The sequence below is a fragment of the Plodia interpunctella genome, chromosome 10 (genome assembly GCF_027563975.2).
Source record: "Plodia interpunctella isolate USDA-ARS_2022_Savannah chromosome 10, ilPloInte3.2, whole genome shotgun sequence".
NCBI lineage: Eukaryota > Metazoa > Arthropoda > Insecta > Lepidoptera > Pyralidae > Plodia > Plodia interpunctella.
The window spans coordinates 5,005,772-5,030,547 of NC_071303.1; the positions used below are offsets into that span (position 1 = coordinate 5,005,772).

The 24,776-nt window shown below is 39.0% G+C and overlaps 2 protein-coding genes across 10 annotated transcripts in view; one reads left to right on the forward strand and one right to left on the reverse strand.

The window, feature by feature from the left end:
- Window positions 1-345: 345 nt before the first annotated feature.
- Window positions 346-18,236, forward strand: Oseg2 (Outer segment 2). Its single transcript, XM_053750202.1, has 36 exons — window positions 346-482; window positions 692-863; window positions 1,420-1,612; window positions 1,821-2,007; window positions 2,490-2,624; window positions 3,106-3,293; window positions 3,597-3,736; window positions 4,066-4,142; window positions 4,313-4,429; window positions 4,572-4,710; window positions 5,295-5,425; window positions 5,624-5,712; window positions 6,247-6,377; window positions 6,503-6,630; window positions 7,522-7,627; window positions 7,769-7,990; window positions 8,234-8,406; window positions 8,606-8,722; window positions 9,145-9,315; window positions 9,547-9,615; window positions 9,745-9,990; window positions 10,253-10,394; window positions 10,665-10,765; window positions 11,038-11,144; window positions 11,502-11,718; window positions 12,292-12,415; window positions 12,606-12,717; window positions 13,034-13,201; window positions 13,643-13,728; window positions 14,142-14,332; window positions 15,005-15,274; window positions 15,923-16,019; window positions 16,152-16,292; window positions 16,767-16,885; window positions 17,459-17,570; window positions 17,901-18,236. Exons 1-36 carry the CDS (start codon window positions 444-446, stop codon window positions 18,023-18,025), a joined length of 5,082 nt encoding a protein of 1,693 aa, XP_053606177.1. The 5' UTR covers window positions 346-443; the 3' UTR covers window positions 18,026-18,236.
- A 724-nt stretch (window positions 18,237-18,960) lies between these two features.
- Fife (fife) overlaps window positions 18,961-24,776 on the reverse strand; it is a 90,108-nt gene continuing 84,292 nt past the window's right edge. For 6 of the 9 annotated variants that reach the window (XM_053750205.2, XM_053750208.2, XM_053750207.2 and 3 more), the window contains 3 exons: window positions 22,827-23,020; window positions 22,475-22,633; window positions 18,961-22,370 (listed from right to left, as the gene is read on the reverse strand). In XM_053750205.2, coding sequence (XP_053606180.1) covers window positions 22,185-22,370; window positions 22,475-22,633; window positions 22,827-23,020 — 539 coding nt within the window. In that variant the 3' untranslated portion in view covers window positions 18,961-22,184. Of the gene's footprint in view, window positions 22,371-22,474; window positions 22,634-22,826; window positions 24,354-24,776 lie in introns of those variants that run through there. The other 3 variants (XM_053750211.2, XR_008405004.2, XM_053750210.2) reach the window with 3 other exon arrangements.

Below are 24,776 nucleotides of genomic sequence, written 5' to 3' on the forward strand. Positions count from 1 at the left end.
ATGATCGTCGTGGTCGTTTTTAGCAGAAACTACATTTTTTTGACTTCGTTGATCTGATGAACAACTACAACAAAAAAAAAAAGATGTTCGTATTTAACCAAAAAGTAAAGCTTCTTCCTGTTTCTCTTCCTTTTGTATAACAGGATATCTTTCTGTCGGTCGACGGATCTAAGTCACATAGGCAGCTTATGAAAAAAAAAATCCTCATCCTGCTCATCCTTGTTTCCGTTGTTGGGTGTTGGGCACGGGGTTTTTTTTTTGTCGATCTTTTTTTTGTCGGTCGAGATTAATATGGATAAACTAAACAAAAAAAAGTATGGTTGGGCCTTTTGGTTGGCGTTGGCGGCAAATTTTAATTTTGTTTGTTGCTTTTATGGTTGCTAGGCACCTATGTGATTTCTGTAGAAAAACAACAGATTGTTAATTATTATATCGAATACAAAATGAGATTTAAATATTCTAAAACGTTTATTGAAGCGCAAGTAAGTTAAAATTCTGTTATACTATGCGGTATATAGGTCTGTGATAGGTATACATACCTACTTATATTATTTTATATTTGAACTCTTGTAATTCCAAATATTATGAATGTGTTTAAGAAAGTAGAATTCTTAAAATATTAATAATGAAAGGGGTTCAAATGGAAAATGAACGTGAATTTTAATCCTAAGTACCTAATAATTTATATTAGGGTTGCGAGAATCCAGTAGCTGATATTAGCTGGTCGCCGAACAATGTGAAGCTAGCAGTTGCAACTTGCGAGCGAGTAGTGATGTTATACGACCGTGATGGAGTTCGACGTGACAAATTCAGCACCAAGCCAGCTGAGCCAACTGCTGGAAAGAAGTCTTATGTTATTACTAGTATGTATATTTTATGGACAATACATACCGTCGTCTGTATTTTTTTTATCAAGTTGGATTAGGCACAACCAACCGAGAGCGATGTGCGGGTTTGTATTAATTTCACTTCTCACTATGGAATCAATTCGAAGTGTGTTGTAGCAAACCAAACACATTGCGGTGGTGTTGTGTTTATGTCACAATGGCGCGCACTGTTATTGGTTAGCAGGCTCTACCTGCGAATCGACTCGATACTTAGTGAGTTGTAAATAGCAAAGTCGCACTACGCACACAGATCCGTAGTGACACCTGATGGAATGGATTGGATGCCTGCCTGAATTTTATATGTATGAAAAGACCCTGCGAATTGAAATAAATGAATAAAAATGAAATAAAAAAGAAAGGATTTATTTAAACTTTTAAAAATACCGTACGTAAGTCAGATTGGTTAACAAACCCACGTGGCACAACAACGGACAAGTAGGACTACAAACTGGGATCTTTTTGTCACAGAAGGGCGTTTTAACCGTTGCACCACAACCAATTCAAGTATGTAATGATACATAATTTGTTGCAGGTATCTGTTTTAGTGAAAACTCAGAATTGCTAGGTATAGCTCAGAGTGACAACATGGTGTTCGTGTACCGCGTGGGCGCCGACTGGAGCGGCAAGAAGGTGATCTGCAACAAGTTCCCTCTCACCGGCTCGCCGACACATCTTCTGCCGGCCGACAACGGCTTTTATACTGGGACCACCGATGGAAAAATTAGGTAGACTCATCGGTTAGACTAAGTACCTACTTAGGAGTTAATGACAGCTTTACATATTTAAGATTTTGATTCTCAAATATCTAAAAAAACAACGTGAATGCGTTTATAACTTTTATTACCGTGTGCCAAATGTGTCAAAGTTTGGCGAACTGTTCGGAGATATTGTATAGCTGGCTTTAAATAAATAAACAGTCCACTATACATGAAGGTCGTTGGACTGCAAAAGCAACAAGAGTTCCAGTCTGTGGACGGCAGCAGCGTGCTGCGTGTCCCTCGCGCGCGGCAGTGAGGGCTCCTTGGCTTCGGGCCACGTGGACGGCACGCTGTACCTCAGCGGCCGGCTGCTTTTGAAGTATGCCCTGCCGCCAACTGCACTCATGCTGCTACCTCCTTATGTGAGTTCTCCAGCGAATCAGAATCATTTACTCCCTGAATTATTTAGAATGTGGTTATAAGGGTCTTGTCTAATTTCATGTATCATATTTATTTATCGCAGTTTTTTATATAGCATTAGATCAAGAGTAGGTTAATTATGATGATGTATGAATCTCAAAATTTTCAGTTCGCTGCGAAATTTTGTGCAATAGTACATAGATATGAAAAATAAATGCATAAATTATATACATCCCATGTACGGTTCTCTTACAGTATTTATTTGGTAGCATTTATTTAGGGTGATGTTAGAGCAAATAGTGCTTGGGTAGGTACGATTAGAGCGCCCCTCAAATTCTTGCAGCCTAATTAATTTGAGTGTTACTTACTACAAAAAATAGTTTATTAAACTTTTTTGATGCTTTATTATTATATAAGGATTCTGTCAAGCTGAACGCATGACATGTACAACGAAAAGACAATGATCTCTTTTTTTATGCTGTAGCTGATAGTGGGGTCTTGCGACGGGCGGGTGTCGGTGTACGAGGCTCAGCGCGGGGCGCTGCTCCGCAGCGTGGAGTCCCCGCTGCCGCAGGACCGCCGCGACCTCATCGCCGCCGCGCCCAGCCCTTCTGGACAAGTGAGAGAGACAGCTAGAGTGTGATGTAGCTGCATAGCGAAGAAAAGCCATAGTTATTTCATGGTTGTAGTCCTATGTAAAATAAAATTGAGTAACCATTAATTAACACACAAGAATATTTTTTTTTATACATAGCTACTAGCAAGCAGCAAACATAAGAGTCAAACATTCGACGTGCGACCACAACAGCCTCCGTTGCAAGCTAATAATAATAAGCAGCAAAAAGGCCTTCAGTCCACCTGATGTAATGTGGCCTCCGCAGCGTATAGACCCGACGCTTACATCGCCACGTCTCATGCTGACTTTGAGTCTTTTGCCACAGTACTTCAACCACAGTTATTCAAACCGGTATTAACGATCTAGTTTAGATTCGTCTTTGAAACTGCTTTCTTTGATAAATATATTTTGAAAATATAAGTGTTAGGTAACTTAATGTCAATACCTACTAGAAATAACCATCTTTTTTTCTATAAATTTTCAGACAATAGCATTTGGCGTATTTGACGGATGTCTAGTCGGAGAGCTGAAAGACTCTGGTAGCTTGGAGTTATCTTTGGTACAGATTCCGAACTTGTATGCTGCGCGTGCGCTCACTTGGAGCGGCGATGGGACTAAACTTGCCATCGCGTCGCAAACTGGAGCGGTTATACAGCTTGAAGCTGTATTGAGGTGAGGAATGTGAATATTATAAAACTGTGTTTACTTCTAAGATTAATTAATCACATGAGAATGTTTGGTTATTTGGCTCTCCAAATAAAATGAAATGACGTGAAAAGACGTGGAAATGTTTAGAATTTTTCTACGCAAAAAGTATTCGACAGATTGTGATGTAATTTGGAAGCCTTACCAGACTTTATTCTACTTGTGCACCAAATTTCATCGCAATCTGTCGAATGCATTTTATATTGGTATATGTATACTTTTCACACTTAAAATACTTGTATATAATAAAACGTAAATAATGTAATGCAGGAGGTGGGTGTGGCGCGACACAGTGGAGGTCCAGCACGTGAGCCCCAAACAGCTGGTGTTGTCGCGGCTAGCGAGGGACGCCCCGCCCTTGGCCGTGACGGCCAAACTCGCGCCTGATATCTTCAACGTGCGATTTATAGGTGACTCACCAAAACTCTAATTCAAAATTCTGATATCGCGCAAGCGAGCTAGTGATATGATTACTATAAATACTGAAGACCATGTGAAGTGGAGGAGAAAAAGTATGAAAGCGGACTCTGTGGTCGTCACGCTTTATAGCTGCGGATGGAAAAATGCTCAGATGAGAGGGAGAGCGGTCATCAGCCATGTTTGTAGCCCAAAATAATCTCTTCAATTTAATGAAGCAGAAGAGTTCGTGCGAACTTAGATATCTCTCGATGTTAGCGTGATGCCATGGTATTTATTTAACATATTCTAACATATTAACATATTTATTTTGTTATCATAGGTAACGACTGGTACGCCGTTTGTCGGACTAGCAATACGCTCATTCTATGCGACATAGCGCGGGGATTAACTAGCGAGGTTTGTGCTTTATATTCCAGTCGTCCAGCCAGTGGAATCTTTCCGCAATGTGTTTATTCGTTGTAGGACACACGCGTGCATTGATCATTTGGCTTTATTATAGCGCTCGGCTACGCCTCACGCAAAGTGTCCTACTTTGGTCTGGTTATATCATAAAGTCCTATTATCAGATTCCATGGGCGGGCGGCGGCGAGCGAGTGTACGCGGTCGTGGGCGGAGCGTGCTTGTTGTACCGCGCCGGGGAACTGAGTGTGGTCGAGTACGGGCTGGACAGAGTCCTGCATACGGTGGGAATCATTTTCATTTTTTTTACAAGTAGGTTTCAACTGAGAATAAGAACATTATTACAAAATGAAAAATTAAATATTTTTTTTGGAAAAATTTTATAATACGTGCCCTATTGCTTAAGACGGCAGTATTTTCCATTAGGTCCGAACAGAGAGAGTCAACCCTCACGTGCTGAGCGTCCGCATCAATGAGCATAGACTTACATCCGCGCATAACGAGCGCAAGCATCTAGCGTATCTGCTGGACAGGCAAACAGTAGCCGTGGTGGACCTCATCACAGGTAGACAGTAACATAGTTACGTTTATTCTTTATAAAGCAGTTTGTAGCTAAGTATTTCTTGGGATAAGTCCGCTTTACAATAAATACGGAAAAAATACCCATATGATATTTTATTGAACATATGCGTAATTTTTCCATATGACGGCAGTATAGAAATGCTTCCACCAATTCCGATTTCGAATTCCAATATATAGTTTTCTTGTTATTCATAAAAAAAATAAAGCAAGATTAAGCTAAGTATGTTTTGTTCCTATCGCACTTTCCAAAATTTTGCACTGACAGAACGAAATAAAACATACTATATATATGAATAAAAGGGTTTGATTATAACGTAAGAATGTGTCGGTTCAATTATGAACTTCAAACGAATTTTATGCACCCATTTACAAACAATCAAAGTTTATCCAAAAAAGTTTATATACTAATTTTGGTGTGATATTTATTTATTCAAACTTCAATTACCAATATGACAAAATTCTTCAATTACCAAAAGGTGGAGTTATTGTTAACTTCCTTTACAGTTAATGAAAAAATCATATGCGTGTTAAGTTATAATATTGTAAATTACTGGTTTATTATGCTAGGTGTCCAACTGGGACAGTGGTGGCACGAAGCGAGAGTGGACTGGTTGGAGCTGAACGAGAGCAGCGAGCTCTTGTTGTTGCGGGACACGAGGCGAAGGCTGGCCTTGTTGCGGCTGGGTACTGGCGAGAAGGTACAGTATTACCCCTTATCTATGCCCATAAAATAAGAGTAATGAGTTCTATTCAGCGAATATGATGATTGTTGCTAAATTAAAATAATTTCTTTCTAAATGTAGCATAACCGAATATAGTTCATTCTTAAAATGTCAACTCACTAATGTCGCAGATTATATACGAGTAAGGTTATTCAGATGATTTTGTTATATTAGGAAATAATTGCCAGTGGAGTCGGTTTCGTGCAATGGATTGAAAACAGTGACGCCGTAGTTGCTCAGACGCCAACGCATCTTCTTATATGGTAAATAAACACTCGTATTATCTTCTTTTTTGTTTGTTTGTTATGGTATATGAAAACAATAAGTTGTTTATGTGATTGTAAAATTAACTTATTTTTAAACTTTTGATACGGCATTAATATAGCGATAGAAAAAATAATACTGAACTTAACTCACCTATAAGTATAAAAGGCAATTTGCCGGAACTTATCATAACAGTCATCTTCTTTCTTACGTGTTCTGCTAACACTGGTGTTAGACTTAATTCAAGTCGCCTAAAGGCATCTGACATAACGTATTCGACTACCGCGATCCAGTCGCAGTTTGCAGTAAGTAGATGAATGCACACTAGAAGACTCCTCACGACGTTTTTTTTGACTGAAACTAAGTGGTGGTTTAAAATTTAATATTATAAGTAAAGTGGCAACTACATAGTTGCCTTCATGTTTGATGTGTCCTTCCGGGGCATCACTTCCACTTTTATGTATTTGAGAACTTCAAATGTATGACTTGGAGAAAAAAATCTGAATCGAATGATGTTTGACGAATAATTTAAGGTACAGTGCGTGGGAGCCAGGCAGTGTGGAAATGGCAGAATGTAGCGGCGGACTGGCGGTGGAAGTCAGTGCACGGAAGGTGATATTTGATGGCGGCCAGTTGCAGCTTGATGAGCATCGTCTGGCATTCAGTATGTATGATGTAAAGTGGTTATTATACTTGCTTGCATTTTGTTTTAGTTTTTGCCTACATAATATAACTTTCAATTAGTTACATAGGTTCTGACAAATTTGCTGAGCTATGTTTTTTTTATAGATAACGCGCTTCGAAGTGGTGATTTAGTGGGATGTGCGACATATTTAGATGGTGTTGGTAATAATGCTGACGTTGCTCCGTTGTGGAGACAGCTCTCAGAAAGGGCTCTCGCCAACGATGACATACAGGTATACAAATCGTTTATTTCCGCCCCCAGGAATAAATAAAACAAAATTTTTAATCAACTACTTTGTTTTATTTAAAATTTTGTTAATTGGATAATTCGTAGAAGAAAATGTTTTAATTGCTACATGTGTCGAAGTGTATAAATGCGTAAATGGTTTACAGTACTACGAGTCGTGGAACATTCGTAGAAGGTCTACGCCTTAATTTTTACTACGCCTTTTTTTGACAACCTCGGTGGGGCAGTGGTAAGGTTCTTGCCACTGAACTGAGAGGTCCCGGGTTCGATCCCCGGTCGGGTCATGATGGAAAATGATCTTTTTCTGATTGGCCCGGGTCTTGGATGTTTATTTATATATGTATTTATTATAAAATATAGTATCGTTGAGTTAGTATCCCATAACACAAGTCTCGAACTTACTTTGGGACTAGCTCAATCTGTGTGATTTGTCCCAATATATTTATTTATTATTTATTTATTTATTTTAAGACTGAGTAGCTCTACTCAGTCTTAAAAATTAAAGTAAGTTTGAATAGTTATTTCATCTATACTATTATTATAAAGAGTATTATTTGTGAGTTTGTATGTTTGAGGCGGGTAATCTCCGATACTACCGAACCGATTTAAAAAATTCTTTCATCATTTGAAAGGTACATTATCCAAGATTGCTATCCACGGGAGCAAAGCCCCGGGGAACATCTAATTATTCAATATATTTTTTGTTATAGACAATTTTTTTTACCAAATACATAAAATATTTTAAAAAATCTAATTTCACATACTTAGCCACTGATATTCAAAATATACGAGTATGTCTCCTCCAAATTAATGCCTCTGGAATTTGTTCCTTTTTGACCATTCTCGTTTATTGTAGTAAGTTAATTATGTTAAACAGCTTGCAGCCAAGTGCTACAGAGAAGTTGGAGACGAAGCGAGAACATTTCATCTTGACAAGACCATAGAAATAGCAACAGAGGAAGGTCATGGAGACATAAATGCAGGTATTTATTGTTGAAACACATTCGTACTGTTCTGTTACGGGTGTTTCTCGAGGTGGGAAAGTATATCATGAGAAATGAATAAAGTATATAAAGCTCTTAAATGGCAATAGAAAAACAAGTGAAGGAACTCAAATATTCTAGGTTTGAAAAGCCCGCTAGTTCGAGCTCGTCTGTCAATATTTTCTGGAGACTTGGCCGCCGCCGAGGACTGGTACGTGAAGAGAGCGTCCCGCCCGGAGCTGGCGATCGCTATGTACCGCCAGTTTAACCGCTGGCCGGAGGCCATCGCTCTCGCCGAAAGAGTCGACAGAGCGTCTGTGTCCAGTCTGAAGCAGCAGCACATGGATTATCTTACTTCCACTGGTAAAATATCAGTTTTACATGTTTTAGTTTTGTTTTTCAATGTTTAGAAATGTTTTCAATGAATGAGATTTTGACGTTTACGTTTGCCCAATTTATTTTGAATTATTAACGAAATATCAATACGAATACTCATAGATTTATCAGGAACTTTAAAGGAAAATTGTTATGTTTTATTATTTGAGAAATTAAATTCATTTTTGATGTCATTATTATTTTTGTATAACATATTATTTTTGGGTAAAGGTCGCTTGGGTGAAGCCGGTGCCGCTTTAGCAGCTTCCGGTGACGTCAGAGGCGCCGTAAGGTTGTGGCTGAAAGGGGGACGGGCCAGACGGGCGGCCGCCCAGCTGCTGCAGCATCCGGCTCTGCTGAGAGACGACGAGCTCGTGGACGCGGTCCATGCTCAGCTGCTGCAGGTCTGTCTGCGATGTCCGAACTCCTAAATTGAAATCTCTTAAACTAGTCCTATATAAATTGTTTATCACATGTCTTACATGTATATTTTTTTCATAATTGTTATTTAATTATGTAGGCACTGATTTTATTTATAATGTATTTTATTTTATATCAATATTAATTATAATGTATTTTATTTTATATCAATATTAATTTTAGGAGGAATGGTGGGAAATGGCAGGTGAAATATCTGAACGTAGAGGCGATAATCACACAGCCATTGAGTACTATGCGAAGGGAAATAACTATGCTCGAGCAGTGCAACTCGCAAGAGAGGTGAGTTTCGGTAACGTTAAAATGAATGGTATTCGGTATCCTGTCAAACCACTATTCGGCGCATCACCAAAAATTTGGTATAGATAGATACTATTTATTTTGGAAAAAGTTAATAGTTTTCGGCTCACTAGATGGTCAGGGTGGATGGTTTACCAATCCTGAAGATATTCTTTATCTAAATATATTCTTTCTAACATAATTTGTATTACGAAATCTGACAATTATAGCGCAATAATTTTGCAAAATTTTAATTTTAAATTGCTACACCCTCGCCGGTTACATGTCTAACTGCACAATATTTTGTAATCCTTATGCTGTACATGTTTGCAAATAAATGAATTATGAAGGACAAAACTTAAAAGTTCGACGATTTTTTTTCACTCCCACCAATGGTCAAGGACAAAAGGCATATATGCTTTCAGGCGTGGCCCTCAGAAGTGACTCGGCTGGAAGGCGCATGGGGCGCCTGGCTAGTGAGTTCGCGGCAGGCGGGGGCGGCCGTGCCGCACCTCATAGAAGCGGGGGACACGCGCGCGGCGCTCGCGGCCGCACTCAAGGCCCACCTCTACCGCAAGGCGCTGCAGATTGTGCAGGCACTACATAATTACTTTTAAATCCAATCAAGCTCCAACAATTTTGGGAGGTTCTGCCATCGTTCAGAGAAATTTAGGTGGTAACAACCAATATTGGGTGATTTAACTATTCTTACGTGAAATATCCTATAAATATTGTTTTGTAATGTTGCTTTTATGTAGGTAATTTACTTGATTTTTATAAAGTCCTCTTTACTCTTTGACAAGTTGAGAGTAAGTTTGTATTTGCAGGTAATTGAAGACAAAGAATCTGTGAAGGAGCAATGTCAGCAGTTAGGAGATCATTTTATATCAACACAAGTAAGTTCATTTTTCTTAGTACCTTTGTTTGTTTTTGTGACCTGTAAGTCAATTTTTATTACTAGCTTGGCATGGCAGATTTATAATGATTAATTTACGGATATAAAGGAAACTCTAAAATATTTTTAGGAATGGGAAACAGCGGAGAAGGTGCTGAGTTCCTGTGGGCTGGCGGAGCATTGCGTACGCGCATACAATGCCGCAGGCCGCGCGGCCGATGGTTTGCGACTGGCGGCCGCGCAACTCACCGAGGAACAAACTAGAGATATCTATCTGCCGTTAGCTGAACAACTAAGGAAAGATGGACAGCTCAGGAAGGCTGAGCAGATTTATATCGGCCTGGGAGAGTCGGATGAGGCAATTTCTATGTATAAAGTTAGTAATAGTGCTAAAAAATTATATTATATTCAGATGAACTAGATATAATGACTTGTAACCTTTTTTTAAATAACACATTTAAGTAACCCAAAAAAGCCACTTTGTTGCCACCATATTTGTTTGATTTAATGAAATAAAGGAAATATTTATACACTTGACGTGTTTCATATATTATTGAAAAATACTTAGGTATATCTCGTTTGTGGGATATAAAAGACTTTATTTTTAGATACTTTATTTTAGGGTATTTCTTTTGTAGGAAGCAACACAGTTCGAGGCCATGCTACGTTTGGTGGCAGCCCATCGCAGCTCGTTGTTAGAAGCCACTCGCCGACACGTTGCACAGGCTTTACATGCTTCGGGGGATCTACGTGCTGCAGAAAACTATTACATTCAAGCAGGTAATTTGTTAACTGAATTAATCATTAATGCTCTTCTTTTTGTTATATAATTTGAAACCGGTAGGTGGCCACTTTTATTACTTTGTTATTAGCCTCTTTGAGGTCTTCCGTGGTACAAGAAGTGGGAAAGTTGGGTCACGAAAGTAGGTGAGCCACTAGACAGCACCACAGTTTCAATAACTATATGTTCTTTAAGGTTTTGACAGAATACTTCCAGAAGAAATTGTATATCTCTTTATTACATCTACAGTATTCATAATTAACTAACAGGTGACTGGAAGAGTGCTATTCAGATGTACCGATCTTCTGGACAATGGGAGGGCGCTGAAAGAGTGGCGAGGGCTCATGCTCCCAGCGCAGTGCAACAACAGGTAAATTTCAATGTAGCGGTTCTATTTGAATAATTACATAAACATTGTGAATTTTATTTCTCTTCAAAATTATCGTGATTTTGTTTATGCCAATCCCACGGCTGCCACTATCTTAACCAATAAGAAGCCGCAAAAACGAACAATAAACTATGCCGTTAGGGTTCAAAATTCAGTGACATTAGCATTGTTTTAATTGCGTATATATTTATTGTCGCATAAATGTTTTCATTTTATCATGTCTGTATAATGTAGCGAACAAATTGTTTCATTAGGTAGCTTTACAATGGGCTGCATCGTTGGGTGGGTCGGCTGCCGCACGACTTCTGGCCGCTCGCGGTTTGGCAGCTTTGGGAGCCCGGTGGGCATTACAGGCACAACGGTAAGAGATTTATTACTATATTCTTCTCTTCTTACTATTTTATTCAAGTTGCCTAAAGGCATCTGACATGATCTAATTAATGGCAAGAAATCTTATTCACAAGTGAAAAAATAGTCAACCATTCAACCATAGTGCAGGTTTCCTCACGATGTTTTGATTTACTGGAATCAAGTAGTAGTTGAGGAAACTACTATACTTAGGTCAAATTGGATACAAATTAAGCCACGTGGCACAAGTCGAACCTTTCAGTCACCATGCGGACTTTTACTTACGGTCTTATAATAGCAGACTTAAAATAGTTAATATTTTTTATTGAATGTCTACCCCATTTTTCGCCATTTGTATCGTCATTTCCAGATGGGATATAGCGATGGAGTTAAGCGAGCTGGGTGGTGGGATAACGAAGCGCGAAGTGTGGCGGCACGAGGCGGCCTCGCTGGCCGAGAGCCAGCCCGCGGAGGCCGAGGCTGCCTTCCTGAGGGCGGCGGCGCCCGACGACGCTGTCCGCATGTGGCTGATCCGCGGGGACCACGACAGGGCGCTCGCTATTGCTGACCAACACGCCTCTCATATGGTGATTCATATCATTATACTTTATGTATGTATACGTTGGATTAGAGCAATGAAGACTCGATATTCCCAACGCGCGGAAAAGTGGAGTGTTATTTAAAAAAACTTCACTATAAATAAATAAATATATTAGGACAACACACATATTGAGCTAGTCCCAAAGTAAGTTCGAGACTTGTGATACTATATTTTATTACAAATTTATATTTTTATCAAGAACCGGGTCAATCAGAAAAAGATCATTTTCCATCATGACCTGACAGGGGATCGAACCCGGGATCTCTCAGTTCAGAGGCAAGCACTTTACCACCGAGGTCGTATATCGTCACTATACAAACAAATACCTAATAAGTAATGCCGGTAATACAGCAAAATGCTAGCTAAATTGGCCTAAGTCAGAGGGTTGTCAAAAGTTAACGCCAATAGGAAACAGTCGTGGGTGTTGTAAAAATAAGTAGGTATATTTTTATAGTTAATTAATGAATTTGAAGAAATTGAAGAATTGTTTATCTGCTACATATTTTGTAATCTGTGGTGGTGTGGTGGTGGCTTGTTTACATTGTTACGTTGTTTGTAGGTAGAAGAAGTGCTGGTGGAAGGGGCGCGCGCGGCCGCTGAGCGCGGAGACCTGTCTCAGTTCGAGGCACTCATGATTCGCGCCAACCGACCCAAGGAGGTCGTACAGCATTACAAGGACCTCGGTAAGATTTAAGGCCTATTTCACCACATTCTTATAAAATATAGTATAGTTATCTGTCAGATACACAACTGTTAGATAAATATGGTGATTGGCCGGTTAGCCCTATTCATTACTTGTAAAACACAATTTTAACGCTATCTGCTCGATATGCCATTTTGAAATATATACTGACTAAAATCAATCGTTTCCAGAGCTGTATGAGGAGGCAGCGCGTGTGTCGCGCGAGTATTTGCCGGACAGCGACGAGCCCGTGCCGCCTGACGTGCCGCCGCTGCTGCAACGAGCGGCCGAACACGCCGACAGGTCTTTATATAATTAGCTTGGTTTTGTTTATTTATATTATATTTACTTACTACTTGTGAACATAATGTTACATCATATGTAAAGATGTTTTGACCCGAATAAAGGAAAAAAAAATCGCACAACTTAAAACGGTAACAATAGGATTTCATGCTATTTCATTCTCCTTTCCTTTGGACCAAAGAGAGAAAAAAATCGAGTTACATTTGTTGGCATACAAATAATAATATTTTTTTATGTTCGTATTGAAAAAAGTCTAGTAAGTCTTGGTCTAACATCTGTTATTATCAACAACCTGTACTCACAATAACCGTTACAGGGGAGAATGGTGGGAAGCGGTGGAGCTACTGATAGAAGCCAGCAGCGCCGGCGCCCGCGGCCAGGCCAGCAAGCTGGCGTCGCGCGCCGCTCTGCGCGCCGCGCGGCTGGCGCGCGACCGGCTGCAGGGCGTCCGCAGGCGCGCGGCCGCCGACCTGCTGGCCGACAGGTACTGTGCACTGTTTTAAATAGCTTCAGACCTATTTCCCAATGCTGGGCAAAATATTGCCTCTCTTTAAAAATACGTAAAAAACAATAATGGTAAGCCCTTTTGGCATGATAAGTATCAACACTGTTCAAATGAGTTTCTTTCGGCATTGAGTGATTTGAAATGATGTGGCCTGCAAGTTTCGAGAATTATTATTAGACGTGTTAAAGTATTTGTGAATATCTTTATTGGGTAACAATTGGGTAGTTATGGCAATAGAATTAGCTAAAGCGAGGTGTCCTGATTATATTTTATCCCCGACATTACCACCGGAAGTGACATTACTGTGATGACACCGGAAAAAAATTACACTAGGCTAAGGAAATTACTTCGAATGTCATGTACACTTTTGTCCGAGATTAAAGAGATTTCCATGAACAACATTTAACGGGTATTTGGCAGGTTCGCTGCTCTCGGTCAGAGCGACATCGGCGAACAACTCCGGGCCGCGCTCACTGAGGGCTACAGTGGCGACGAAGAAGGCGCAGGTTTAATTTAATTGTGTTACACATTTTGTTACTCAGTTTTAATATTCTGTCTTGTTAATATGTGGCGACTAATTGAAGTCTTTTATATTATTAAAAAAGAATACTGTGATAATGACAAGGCTTTCAAAGATGACCATAATATCACACAATTGGCTTTTCAAATTATATCTAAGTTACCATTTTGTAAACATAGATGTTGATTGTTCTAAAAATCCGTAAAGAAAAGCCTACCTAAAAACACTAAATTAGGATTAATTTGGATATATTAAAATTAAGGTAGATTTCCGTATTGTGATAGTTTGTATTGCCATTATTTTAAATGTAATTACTACTTAATTTTATTGGAGTTGCCAGTATAATTATTAAAAATACTAACAAAAATAAGAAATCACGACACTACTTGATCCATACAGGGTCATCTCAAGCGGAGTACGAAGAAGACGAAGCCGCGGACACTGGCCGGCAGCGGACGAAGGACGACGCGGCGCAGTCGCTGGAGCGGCTGGCGCGCGCCGGACACTGGCAGCGCTGCCTGGCGCGTGCCGGCGCCCGCGCGCCGCACTACGCCCTCAGATACGCCGCACATCTCTTCAAGGCTCATCCGGTAACAACTAGACTTTTTATATCATTGATATTCTTTTGTCTACATGCTCAGTACTATCCTAATTAATATTATAAATGCCAAAGTAAGGTTGTTTGTTACCTCTTCACGCTTTATCTGCTCGACCGATCTTCTTAAAATTTTGCCTACATATAGTTTGAAGTACGAAGAAGGACATAGAATACCTTTAATCATCAAAAAAATAACTGCTCCCGTGAAAAATTTACACGGGCGAATCGGCGGGAAAATCTAGTATTATAATATTGAAGAAATATATATTTCTTAATTATTAGTTAATTGATTTTGTAATTTATCGCCTGTACACTGAATTCAGGACCTATATGACGCCCCAGATAGAAGAATATTGACCTGACCGGGAATCAAACCCGAGATCTTCCTTATAACAGTCTGCATGGTGACCATTAGGCTACAGAGGTCGTCAAGTTTCCACAGCTATCAGCTAGAAAGTTAGGCGCGCATTACTTAGCACTTGCAATTTCATGTTACAAGTAAATATTAGAAAATATATAAACTTACTTTGAAACTTTTCTAATATTGTTCTCCACTCTACGCGAAATAACATGCCTCTTTTCGAAAACTCATCTCCCAAATACGCAAGATCGACAAGTAACCATGTTTATCGATACTGTTTGATCCAACAATAATTGACATCAGCGAATCGAAGGCATCGACATCGTTAGCGAAGACATCCCAGAAGCGCTCACACAAGTGCTGGACACGCTACGCCAGTATGTAGTAAAGGGCGAGCCGGGGATGGAGTCGGGGAAGGAGTCGGGGATGGAGGCTGGGATGGAGACGACGCTGGGCGGCGCAGTGTGCGGCGAGCTGCTGCTGCGCGCGTCGTGCGCGCCGCGCGCGCTGGCGGCGCTGCGCGACGCCGCCGCCGTCTTGTTCGCGGCCGGCGCTGACGACAGGGCGATGCAGGTTAATGCTTCATAAGTACATCGTTTTTTGTGCTATAGGAAACCGATATTTGACTGTGTACTTACATTGTTATATTACTGATAAAAAATGATACATAAATTTATATTTTTAAAATAGTAAGCCATTCTGACATGACAGGGACCAACACTATTTGAATGAGTTTATTTCGACATTTCTTCTCAGCTGTGATCGTTCCGAAATGCTAGTAGTTTTTAGCTTTGGTAAATATCATTTAATTTAGAATATGACCTCAAAAAGGCCTAATTTCTGAATAAATGATTTGATTTTGATACATAGTCTAAAACAAATCAGTCCTTCGCGTTTATCTGTTTCTAAGCTTTCTTTTAAACTACGCAACGGATTTATTTCACCGTTATTTATAATTATTCTTGAATGATTAAAGACTTTGTGCGCAGCCCCGCTAGACTTCTACAATAAAATAAATAACACCCACTATGCTATAGCTTATGATGAGTTACAGATAACATTTTCAGATTTGATTTTATAGTAATGCATTATATATTTCTTCATCTTTTAGATTCATAATTCTTGCCTTATGGGGTCAATGATTCTTACATTTGACATAGGAGATGCGATGTTTTGTTAAATTTGGTGGTTCACTTTTTAGTACATAAAATTCATTTTAAGGCTATTACTCTACTGATGGCGCTACATGTCCCGCAAATCGCACCGAAAGCAGCGCGAGCTCTGCCCCGCTACACTGATATTATCGTCGCTGATATTGGTGAGATACATTGATAACACTATTTTTTATTATATTAACTAATTATTATGCTTTAGTTTTCATTTATAATAATACAATTTTATTTGTAGAACAATTGTTTTGCAAACTTTCCACACTTGTTCATATTTTTAGCATTCTATGTGTGTGGAATGGCGGTGCGCGCGGAAGGGAGCAGCGGGTCGCGGGAAGCATTCGTGATGTTAAACCGTTGTCTGGATCTAGTCGAGGCCGCGGACGACGACTCCGCGCATCTGCTGGATTATACGGACTTTGGTGAGATTCTTATTATATTAGAAAAAAGTCTTTATGAACGCGATAAACTCAAACTACCGGACGGATTTTTGTACAGTTTTATGAAATAGTGGGATTATTGAGTATTGTTCGTGTATAATTTATTATGGTTTGACTAGAGCGAAGTCGGGCTGCTAGTTAAAAATAAACTAGGTATAACAAACGTAATGTAATTTGTTATACAAATGAAATGTGTCACTTGGCTTTGTTGGTAAAGTTGATCATGAGTTAAATATTTCAACTAGATAGACAAAACACTTTAGACGAGGTTCAAGTACACTATCTACTGTCGGTTCCACACTATCCGCGAATAGTTCGCCAAACTTTGGCAGGTTCGGTATACATAGCGGTAAATAAAACACTCAATACAAACTCCGCAATGTTCGTCATGCATTCGCGTCGGCATGTTCGAGTTCGGCGATAGTGTGGAGCCTACAGCAAGTGTGCGCTCCCCAGAGTGCACCGACTGGGCCCGCAGCCCGCTGCTGCTGGAGCGCGGCGGCGTGCGCGGCGCGGCGCTCGACGACGCGCGCGAGTGGGTGCTGGCCGTGTCCATGGAGCAGGCCGTCGAACAGGTTACTCTCATTTATTCTCCAACTATTAATCCCATTAAGACCCCCATTTTTTTATAGCCTGTATTATATGTCCAGTGGGATACATATACAGGCTAAAAAAAACTGGGAAAAGGTCTCCCTGTTTGTCTTACAAAGTTATATGTGATAATCAAAGTATAGCCGCACTTCGCGGTTTAACCGTAATGTATGTATTGATACAGATACTTTTTCACATCATATTCTAAATTAAATAATATTAGTAGATATGCCGAAATAAATATTAAAACACCGTTGGTCCCTATCGTGCCGGAATTTCTCCAAAGGAAATGCGGGAGTCAGCACAATACGATACGGAGTCATCAACGCTACTCCCATTATCTTTGATAAAAGAATATAACAAGTACTGAATAAGCGTATATGTATATGTGAAATAAGGACTTAACTTGCCATATCAAGTCATTAATAAATTACATAAAACAAATAAAGTTAATTGATATTGTTTTTTTGGCAAATCTAATTAATTCGATATTTGTTGATTAAAATTGGCAAGTGTTACAAATAGTATATGTTTAGTGAATGTTTTCCCATATTCAGACGTTGCCAGTGGACGGACGCGGGCTGTACGCCGCTACGGTGCCGGCGGACGAGCCGTGCTGCGTGCTCACCGGGTACCCGCTGGGGTCCAGGCTTGTCACCTTCACTAACGGTTAGTCTAGCCACTCTGGGCAAAGTGGAGATGAAAAAGAAAGGAAGTGGACTATGGGCCCTGACTCTTAACAGCTAGGGAAGCAGCCAGGAACACGCTTATACAGAAAAAGAAAGTCACGCTTATTTTAGTTTTTGAAAGTGGTGCTGGTGACTAGGTGATCTATCGACTTCACACTATCTTACATATTAAATTTTATTGCTCTAGCGGAGTCAGGACCGCTTTTATTGTTGGTTTCCATAATAGACAAATTTCAATTTAGTGTATTGTATTAGTAAGATCTGTTGAATCAATATTTCGGTATTATAAAGAGATAAACAAAATCCTTAGGTCGGTGTGCGAACCGTGAGTGGTGGTCGCGGGCGTCAAACGCAGCGCGCGGAGGGGGCGCGGCCGCGGCCTTGCTGCAGCACGTCACGCGCTGGTGCGGACCCGGCGACTACTCGCAGATATAAAATACAGCCAGGAATTTCGGTATAAAAGTACCCCATTTGGTGTACGTACGTAAATCAAAATGGCACAAGAAGTTTTTCAAAAAATGAGTAGGATTTAGTGCAGTTTTAGTACTATAAGTATTTTATCTTGCATAGTATTTTTAAATAAAATTCTGCACACAAAAGGTTTATAATTTTTCCATTTTTGAATTTTTACATTCCCATTTATTTGACGTAACTATTACCCAGACAGTTTATTTTCATAAAAGGCTAAATTATGTTCTAATTGTCTGTATAATTTTAATTAGAATACTTATAAAGTGGGTTTACTTACAAAATTCTGTCTTTAATTAAATGAAATATGAAATAAAAAATAATCACACAATTAGGTATATCGTTGCAATTATTATAGTCATTAATATTTATTTAAAAGAATTTTCCAATTATGCTAGTAAAAACACATGAAGGTATTTAACCAAACACTTTAATTTATCAGTTTTATTGTTTACGAAATTTACTATGTTTTTATTCTCTTAAGTATTTAAGAATTTTTTAAACCGCAAAAATCCGTATGTCATAATACATTTACTGTCATTACAAGCTGTTTTTTTGTTTTGACATTGCCAAAAAGTATCTGGTTGGATTAGTTGGAAAGTAGACTTATTCGAATAGTCGACTCGGTGAAGAAGAAGACATTTTTCGGTCCATAAAGGCTCCTTTAGATCATTTTGTCATGCATACTAGAAAATATTACTCGTATCTGACCAAGTCTGAGTTCTTATGGTCAGATTGATGAAACTGTTTATTGTACCTTTTACAGATAAATCATAATAACTAGATATTCAATACAATAGGTAGTTTATAAGTAGGTAGTCATGGCAGTCGTATGTACGTAGGTAGTCATGGATCTCACGGGTAGGTTTATTGAAATAAAACTTGAAATGAATGTTTATACCGCTATAATAAACTCATTTGTTATCACATTTATTTAATAATATATTTGACACACATATGTTTACGTACTAGGATTTGTAGAACTTTGTTTCGATTTCTTAATAAATATACCATTGAAAGAAAATATTCACGAATGTTATTAATTATCTAATAATAATAGTCTCATATATAAACTAAGTTATAATAACTAAACTACATATAGGAGACAAATTTGCCTATCCAAAGAATCATGTGAGAAAATAACTTTAATTAAACAAAATTTGAATTAAATAATAAAATAACAAAATGAAGAGGACAACTGAGATATTTATCAAGAAATCAAAATTGGGAAATATCCACGTCATAACTAGGAAGAAACAATGTCAAGTTACACTAAGAAAGAGGTACATGATATCCGATACCATATCACATTGATTGTCATACACGCTACAGAGTGAAACCCTAAGGGTAAATGGACCGCATGCTCTTTGTTCATCGCATAAAAACAGATATGTGTATTATAGACATGGGTGACGCTTCAACAGAACTGGGTTTATATATTATCATTACGATTGTAAAATAGGACTAACAAAATCAGTTGAATAGATTTCAGCGAGTGTTGTAAAATTGAATAAGACTAAATGTTGTAAATATTTCACTAACAGTAACGTACATACAGTGAATGTTTTTAATTTTGTTCGTCCTCATATTTCTTTCAATAGGTTTGCGATATTGTATGACCCACTGAAAATTTTGTAGATCTAATATATGTAGTACTGTTATCGTAACATACGCATGTAGCAGTGGTTGTGATATTGTGTAGTGCTTTGTAGCAATGTCTACGATATTTTGTAAAGCTTTGTAGCGCTTGTTGCAATGTCTACGATATTTTGTAAAGCTTTGTAGCGCTTGTAGCAATGTCTACGATATTTTGTAAAGCTTTGTAGTGCTTGTAGCAATGGCTACGATAATAATTATGATTGTTATGTGACGTTTTAGTTTAGTTTCTATTTCTTTATTAGTTATTCTTGATATATGAATTCCGTATTTTTAAATCTTATTAATTAAAGTGGATCAGTACAATATCGCACCCTCATAGTTCTGAATAGTGATTTTGGGTTTTGCATAAAATTTCAAGTGGTATCGGGGGTCGTCGAGGCACATAACAATATTAGATAATATATTTTTTACATTTGTTACTTACGTAAGAATATTTTGTTATGCTAAATATCGAGTTAATAAGCGTAAGTTAGTTCGATCGGATCAACTTTTATCAGATCCGATCTCCATATTAATATATAATATATTTTTAATAAATATCTAGATTTTGATATAATTATTGAATACTTTTATGTACTTATATTTTTTCATCAATTTAATGAAATATAAAATTATTGTGTAAAAATACACCAAATACCAGATAATTCTATTCAGGCATATTAATAATCATTTATATCAGGTCATCGAAAAAGTGAATTTTAAAGATATTCTCTCTCTTAGGAAATATACAACCATGTGAAAGTGGTAACAGGCTATCAAGCGTGCTACGGATATGATGCGCGGGCGCATAGACACTCGCGCTAACACGCCTGTCAGTATTGTCAGGTGTCGCTAAGCTGTGACAGCGATGGAAGAACACAGATTTCGACGAGATATATTACAAAGTGTAAAGATATGTAAGATTTATCTAACATCGACAATCAGAATACTAATATTTTCATAATGTATTTGTATAATATAACTCCTACTTATGATGTAGGCCGGTTTTGTGAGAGCTATGTAATTAGCTACTCGATCAGTAATCACTACCTTGCAAAGTCACAGTAATTAATATTTCGCTATGATTTGAGCGACAATTTAGATCTACGTTAACTGGAACTCATCTATATGAGAAATCTGTATACATATTAAAGATTTATTTAATGCTATCACGAAGAAAGTTGTGCGTAGAAAATTTTGAAAAATAAAATAACATTACCTAAATTCATACATTAGTTGGTGGTGAAGAAAACATACAATACATAATCTTAACTATATTGTAGATTAGTGATGTATCTAAAGAAAGTAAAAGGTATACAATAGGGAAATTTCACTAAAGCACAACCTTGGAAGAATAGTACCTAGACGCGCTTACTCACTAGAATAATTTTAGAGATTTATTAATCATATATAAGGCAAGTGTTAAAGTTGGGGTTATTTGAGATGAGATTTAATTTAATTTATCTATAGATCGGTAATAGTAAGTAATTAGGTGTACATTTTCTACGTTCTATATTTAAAAGGTAGATTAGCTAAATTTTGTGCAATGTAAGATATTTGCGTCGAGTTTGCTGTTTGAGCTAAAGCTAGAGAATGAACAACCTACCATGACTTTTATAACAGCAGCCAAGTTTTAGCAGCGCTAATGACTGATAAAATGTATAAAAATGTGGTTTTTCTCAATTTTTTTTATTGGTAGTAGAATTTTCGATAAAATTTGACTATTATATAAAAAGCTATCCTGGATTAAATTTTACAGTGGCAACATTAGCCAAAAGATGAAGAATAGAATTTAGAACCGGAAGCGTTACGTGACCTAATAACTATAAAGTTATCTATGCATTGAAATCTCTACAAGTAGATTGTAACATTTTAGATGTAATTTATATGCAAGAGGATTAAATGTCCGTACTTAACCTATACATTCTTTAAATAGAATTTATATTACATACATATAACATATAAAATACTACAAATATGTTGCTATATTAGGCACAAACATCAAAAACTGCACATAGGGAGCCGTCAAAATTTCAAAGATATATTGATTTATAGAGATTGTATTCAAAATCTAGTATGGATAGTTACATATGCATTTTAATCTGTGGTACATTAAATGTGCTATTAAGATGTCTGGGTCTAAAATAAGTACCGAATCAAATATTCCAAGCGACCTTCTATAAGCTCCTCTTTATTTAAACTAATGTCTAAGTGGTGTTGCATCATCAATTCGTGGGGCCTGCCCTATAGAATTAGTCAAAGCTGCGCGACGCGTTTTATATTTTATATACATGCCGCATGTCATGCATTGAAGACAAAGCCAATATAAGACCACACATATTTACACGCAATAGAAATAGCAAAAGAGTAGCATTTGGGCGTACCGGCGCATTGGGTTTGGAACAAAAGAACATTACTACTCAGGACAAACGAAGCCGTCGTGGGGGCGCTAGTGGTCGTCACGGCGCTCCGGCGACGGCTCCCTGGATCAGTCGGGCGACTCATCAGCGCCCAGCGAGGTGGCGGGGAACAGCGGGTACCAGCCGTACGTGCGCTGCGGGAGGGTCAGCTTGTCCAGACAGATCTCTGCGCCTCCCAGAGCCAAGTTATGTTCGAAGCCGCCACAGCGCTGCCATAGCATCACTACCAGAGTGCGGCCGAGGGCTTCGCTGGCCTAAGAACGAATTTTTTTTATTACCATTATCAATTCAAGTTATTTAGTATATGAAAAATTATGAAAAATTTTATAACGAACTTTGCATTGATTAATTTGCTAACCTGATACTTGAGCGTCTGCTTGAACTTTGGCTCGGTGGTTCGCCGCACGACCCTCGTCTTCCGCTTATGCAGCCATTTGTCCCCGTCCCGCAAGTAGCACTTCACGTATGAATCTGGCACCTCGCCGTTCACGCCATAAACACGGCGCGCATGAGACACCTATTAAATCAAAATAACTTTGTTAACTGACAAGATATCGTATGATCCAATCGTAACAAATTCATATGAAAAAGCGATAGCAATGTAGTTCTATGAATAAATAAATGAAAGACTAAGAGTGAATGTCTATCCGTGCGCCCAAATTTGTCAGGATTGATTTCATTCACATCTTGCTATAAATGAAAATACTGACCTCCAGTTCTAGCTGTCCCTTGATCATAATGATGCTGATGTTGATTTCTGCGTGTAGCGGCGGCAGACTGGCGTTGCGCGGCGGCAGCTGGCCGGGACCCAGCGGCACGTCGTCGTCGTCGCCGCCGACCGCGTCGCACGCCGCCGCCGCCGGCACCGCCGCCCACATGCTCCCCTTGCGGCCCGTCGCCGTGCCTGCGACACCCAAACCAATACCACCCGCCCTACCTTCGCTCACCACGCGACCTAGCCTACAGTGAAATGTTAGCCGCTATTTCTATTTTTCCATTCTACATTACTCTAGCTTATTACTAACTTTTCACTGCAGTCAATCGACCATATCCCGTAAACGACTAAAACTTGTTTCGCATACGGAAAATGGAAGGAGGCATGAGATTGAACGTTGAGGATCGCTATTTGCTTATCTTCCATAAACATTCATTAAAAATTAAATGAAAATATGAAACGATTTATAAACCATTCAATCGAAACATTTAAATTGAACAAAATAAACATTACATAAAATAAGCACGTCAAAACAGCTTCGTGCTATACAGTTTAATTTACATAAATTTGAATTGTACTGTCATATACACAAAATGAAAGAAAAAGCATCTTAACGTGTGCAGCCAAGAGTGTATAGTCGAGTTTCTAATAGTTGTCTGAAGCGGTCGTCAATTGATTTAAAAGCATTCCGTGTCATGAAAAGCCATTGATCAGTTTTAGTTTGAGCGTTCTGCAAAGATCTATAATAATAGCAAATGGCGGGATGACTGACGACCCGCGGCGCTATGGTAACTCATGCGCGACCGACTCCTACGGAGCTTCCTCGCTCACTTGCATGTACATTCATTCCCTACTCAGAAGTTTAAACGTATTCGATCAAATTTTAAATGTTTATCTACGTCCTAAAGATAAATATATACAAGAAATCTAATAGAATGCGTATCGTAACAATGAGTGACATTCGCAGAGGTAATGAAGTCCATAACATCCTAGGCGACATAATGCCATCGAGATGAACGTAGACGGGCAGCCGCACAGACGGTACACAGAGACAGATGAAGTGAGCGTGATCGCCCGCGGCCGGGCATGCGTCAGGACAGACAGTACAGACACAGTGAAGTGATGAGAAGCGTCGGGCGCAGCCACATTCAACGGTGCGTGCGCGCGGCCGCCGCGCAAGCGATGTATGACCCATGCTACTACGGAGCTCGGGACCGTTCTCATTCTACAGCCAGACTGGTCTGTCGTAGTCAAACGCGAGCGTTGTGACTGCGAGGTTCCTTATCAAGCCAACAGAATGTGAACGCCGAGCTGGCGGCCGTCGGACGTCACAAGGGATCGCGTACACCGACGCCGCACGCACCCTGTTCGGGCGAACGCGCGGACGCGGGCACTGTATCGCTTACCGAGGTACTAACGGTCCGTCGCTGCTGACCAAACAAGCACAACACAGTACAAGTCAGTACTACCCTTAATGTTTGCATAGTCTAGTGGTTGTTGTGGTGGAGACGGGTGGGCCGTTCTGGGGGAAGTGATTACGGTTATTTCGATGACGAACGGGGTCGCCTCAGTCACAGGCTATACAACGTTGTCCAAGGTTATTGCCAGGGATATTTGTGATCGAGTGATACAAAATAAACTGTGCGAATGAAAAAAATAATAAAAAAATTAAAAAATTATATATAATTATACTGGTATCTAACGCATAACCGTCCAAAGGCGCATAAAGTACATAGAGACTAACATCTTTTGTTCTTTTGTAAATGTACGTAATAAATAAAAAAAAAAAAACATTTTTTTAGTTTTAATGTCGTTTCTATAATACGTTACCTCTATGTCCGATTCCGCTACATTACGGTACTCTACTGTCTCGGGTGGCTGCTTGGCTATATTACATAGAGTTAAGATGTGTAGAATCGCAAATTAGATTGTATTTTTTTTTATA

What these genes read in the sequence shown, in the direction of transcription:
- Oseg2 (XM_053750202.1), top strand. Translation starts at nt 444, where the DNA reads ATGAGATTTAAATATTCTAAAACGTTTATTGAAGCGCAA. An exon ending in AAACTATTACATTCAAGCAG is followed by an intron (nt 10,395 to 10,664) that starts GTAATTTGTTAA and finishes ATTAACTAACAG; the next exon opens with GTGACTGGAAGAGTGCTATT. An exon ending in ACCAACACGCCTCTCATATG is followed by an intron (nt 11,719 to 12,291) that starts GTGATTCATATC and finishes CGTTGTTTGTAG; the next exon opens with GTAGAAGAAGTGCTGGTGGA.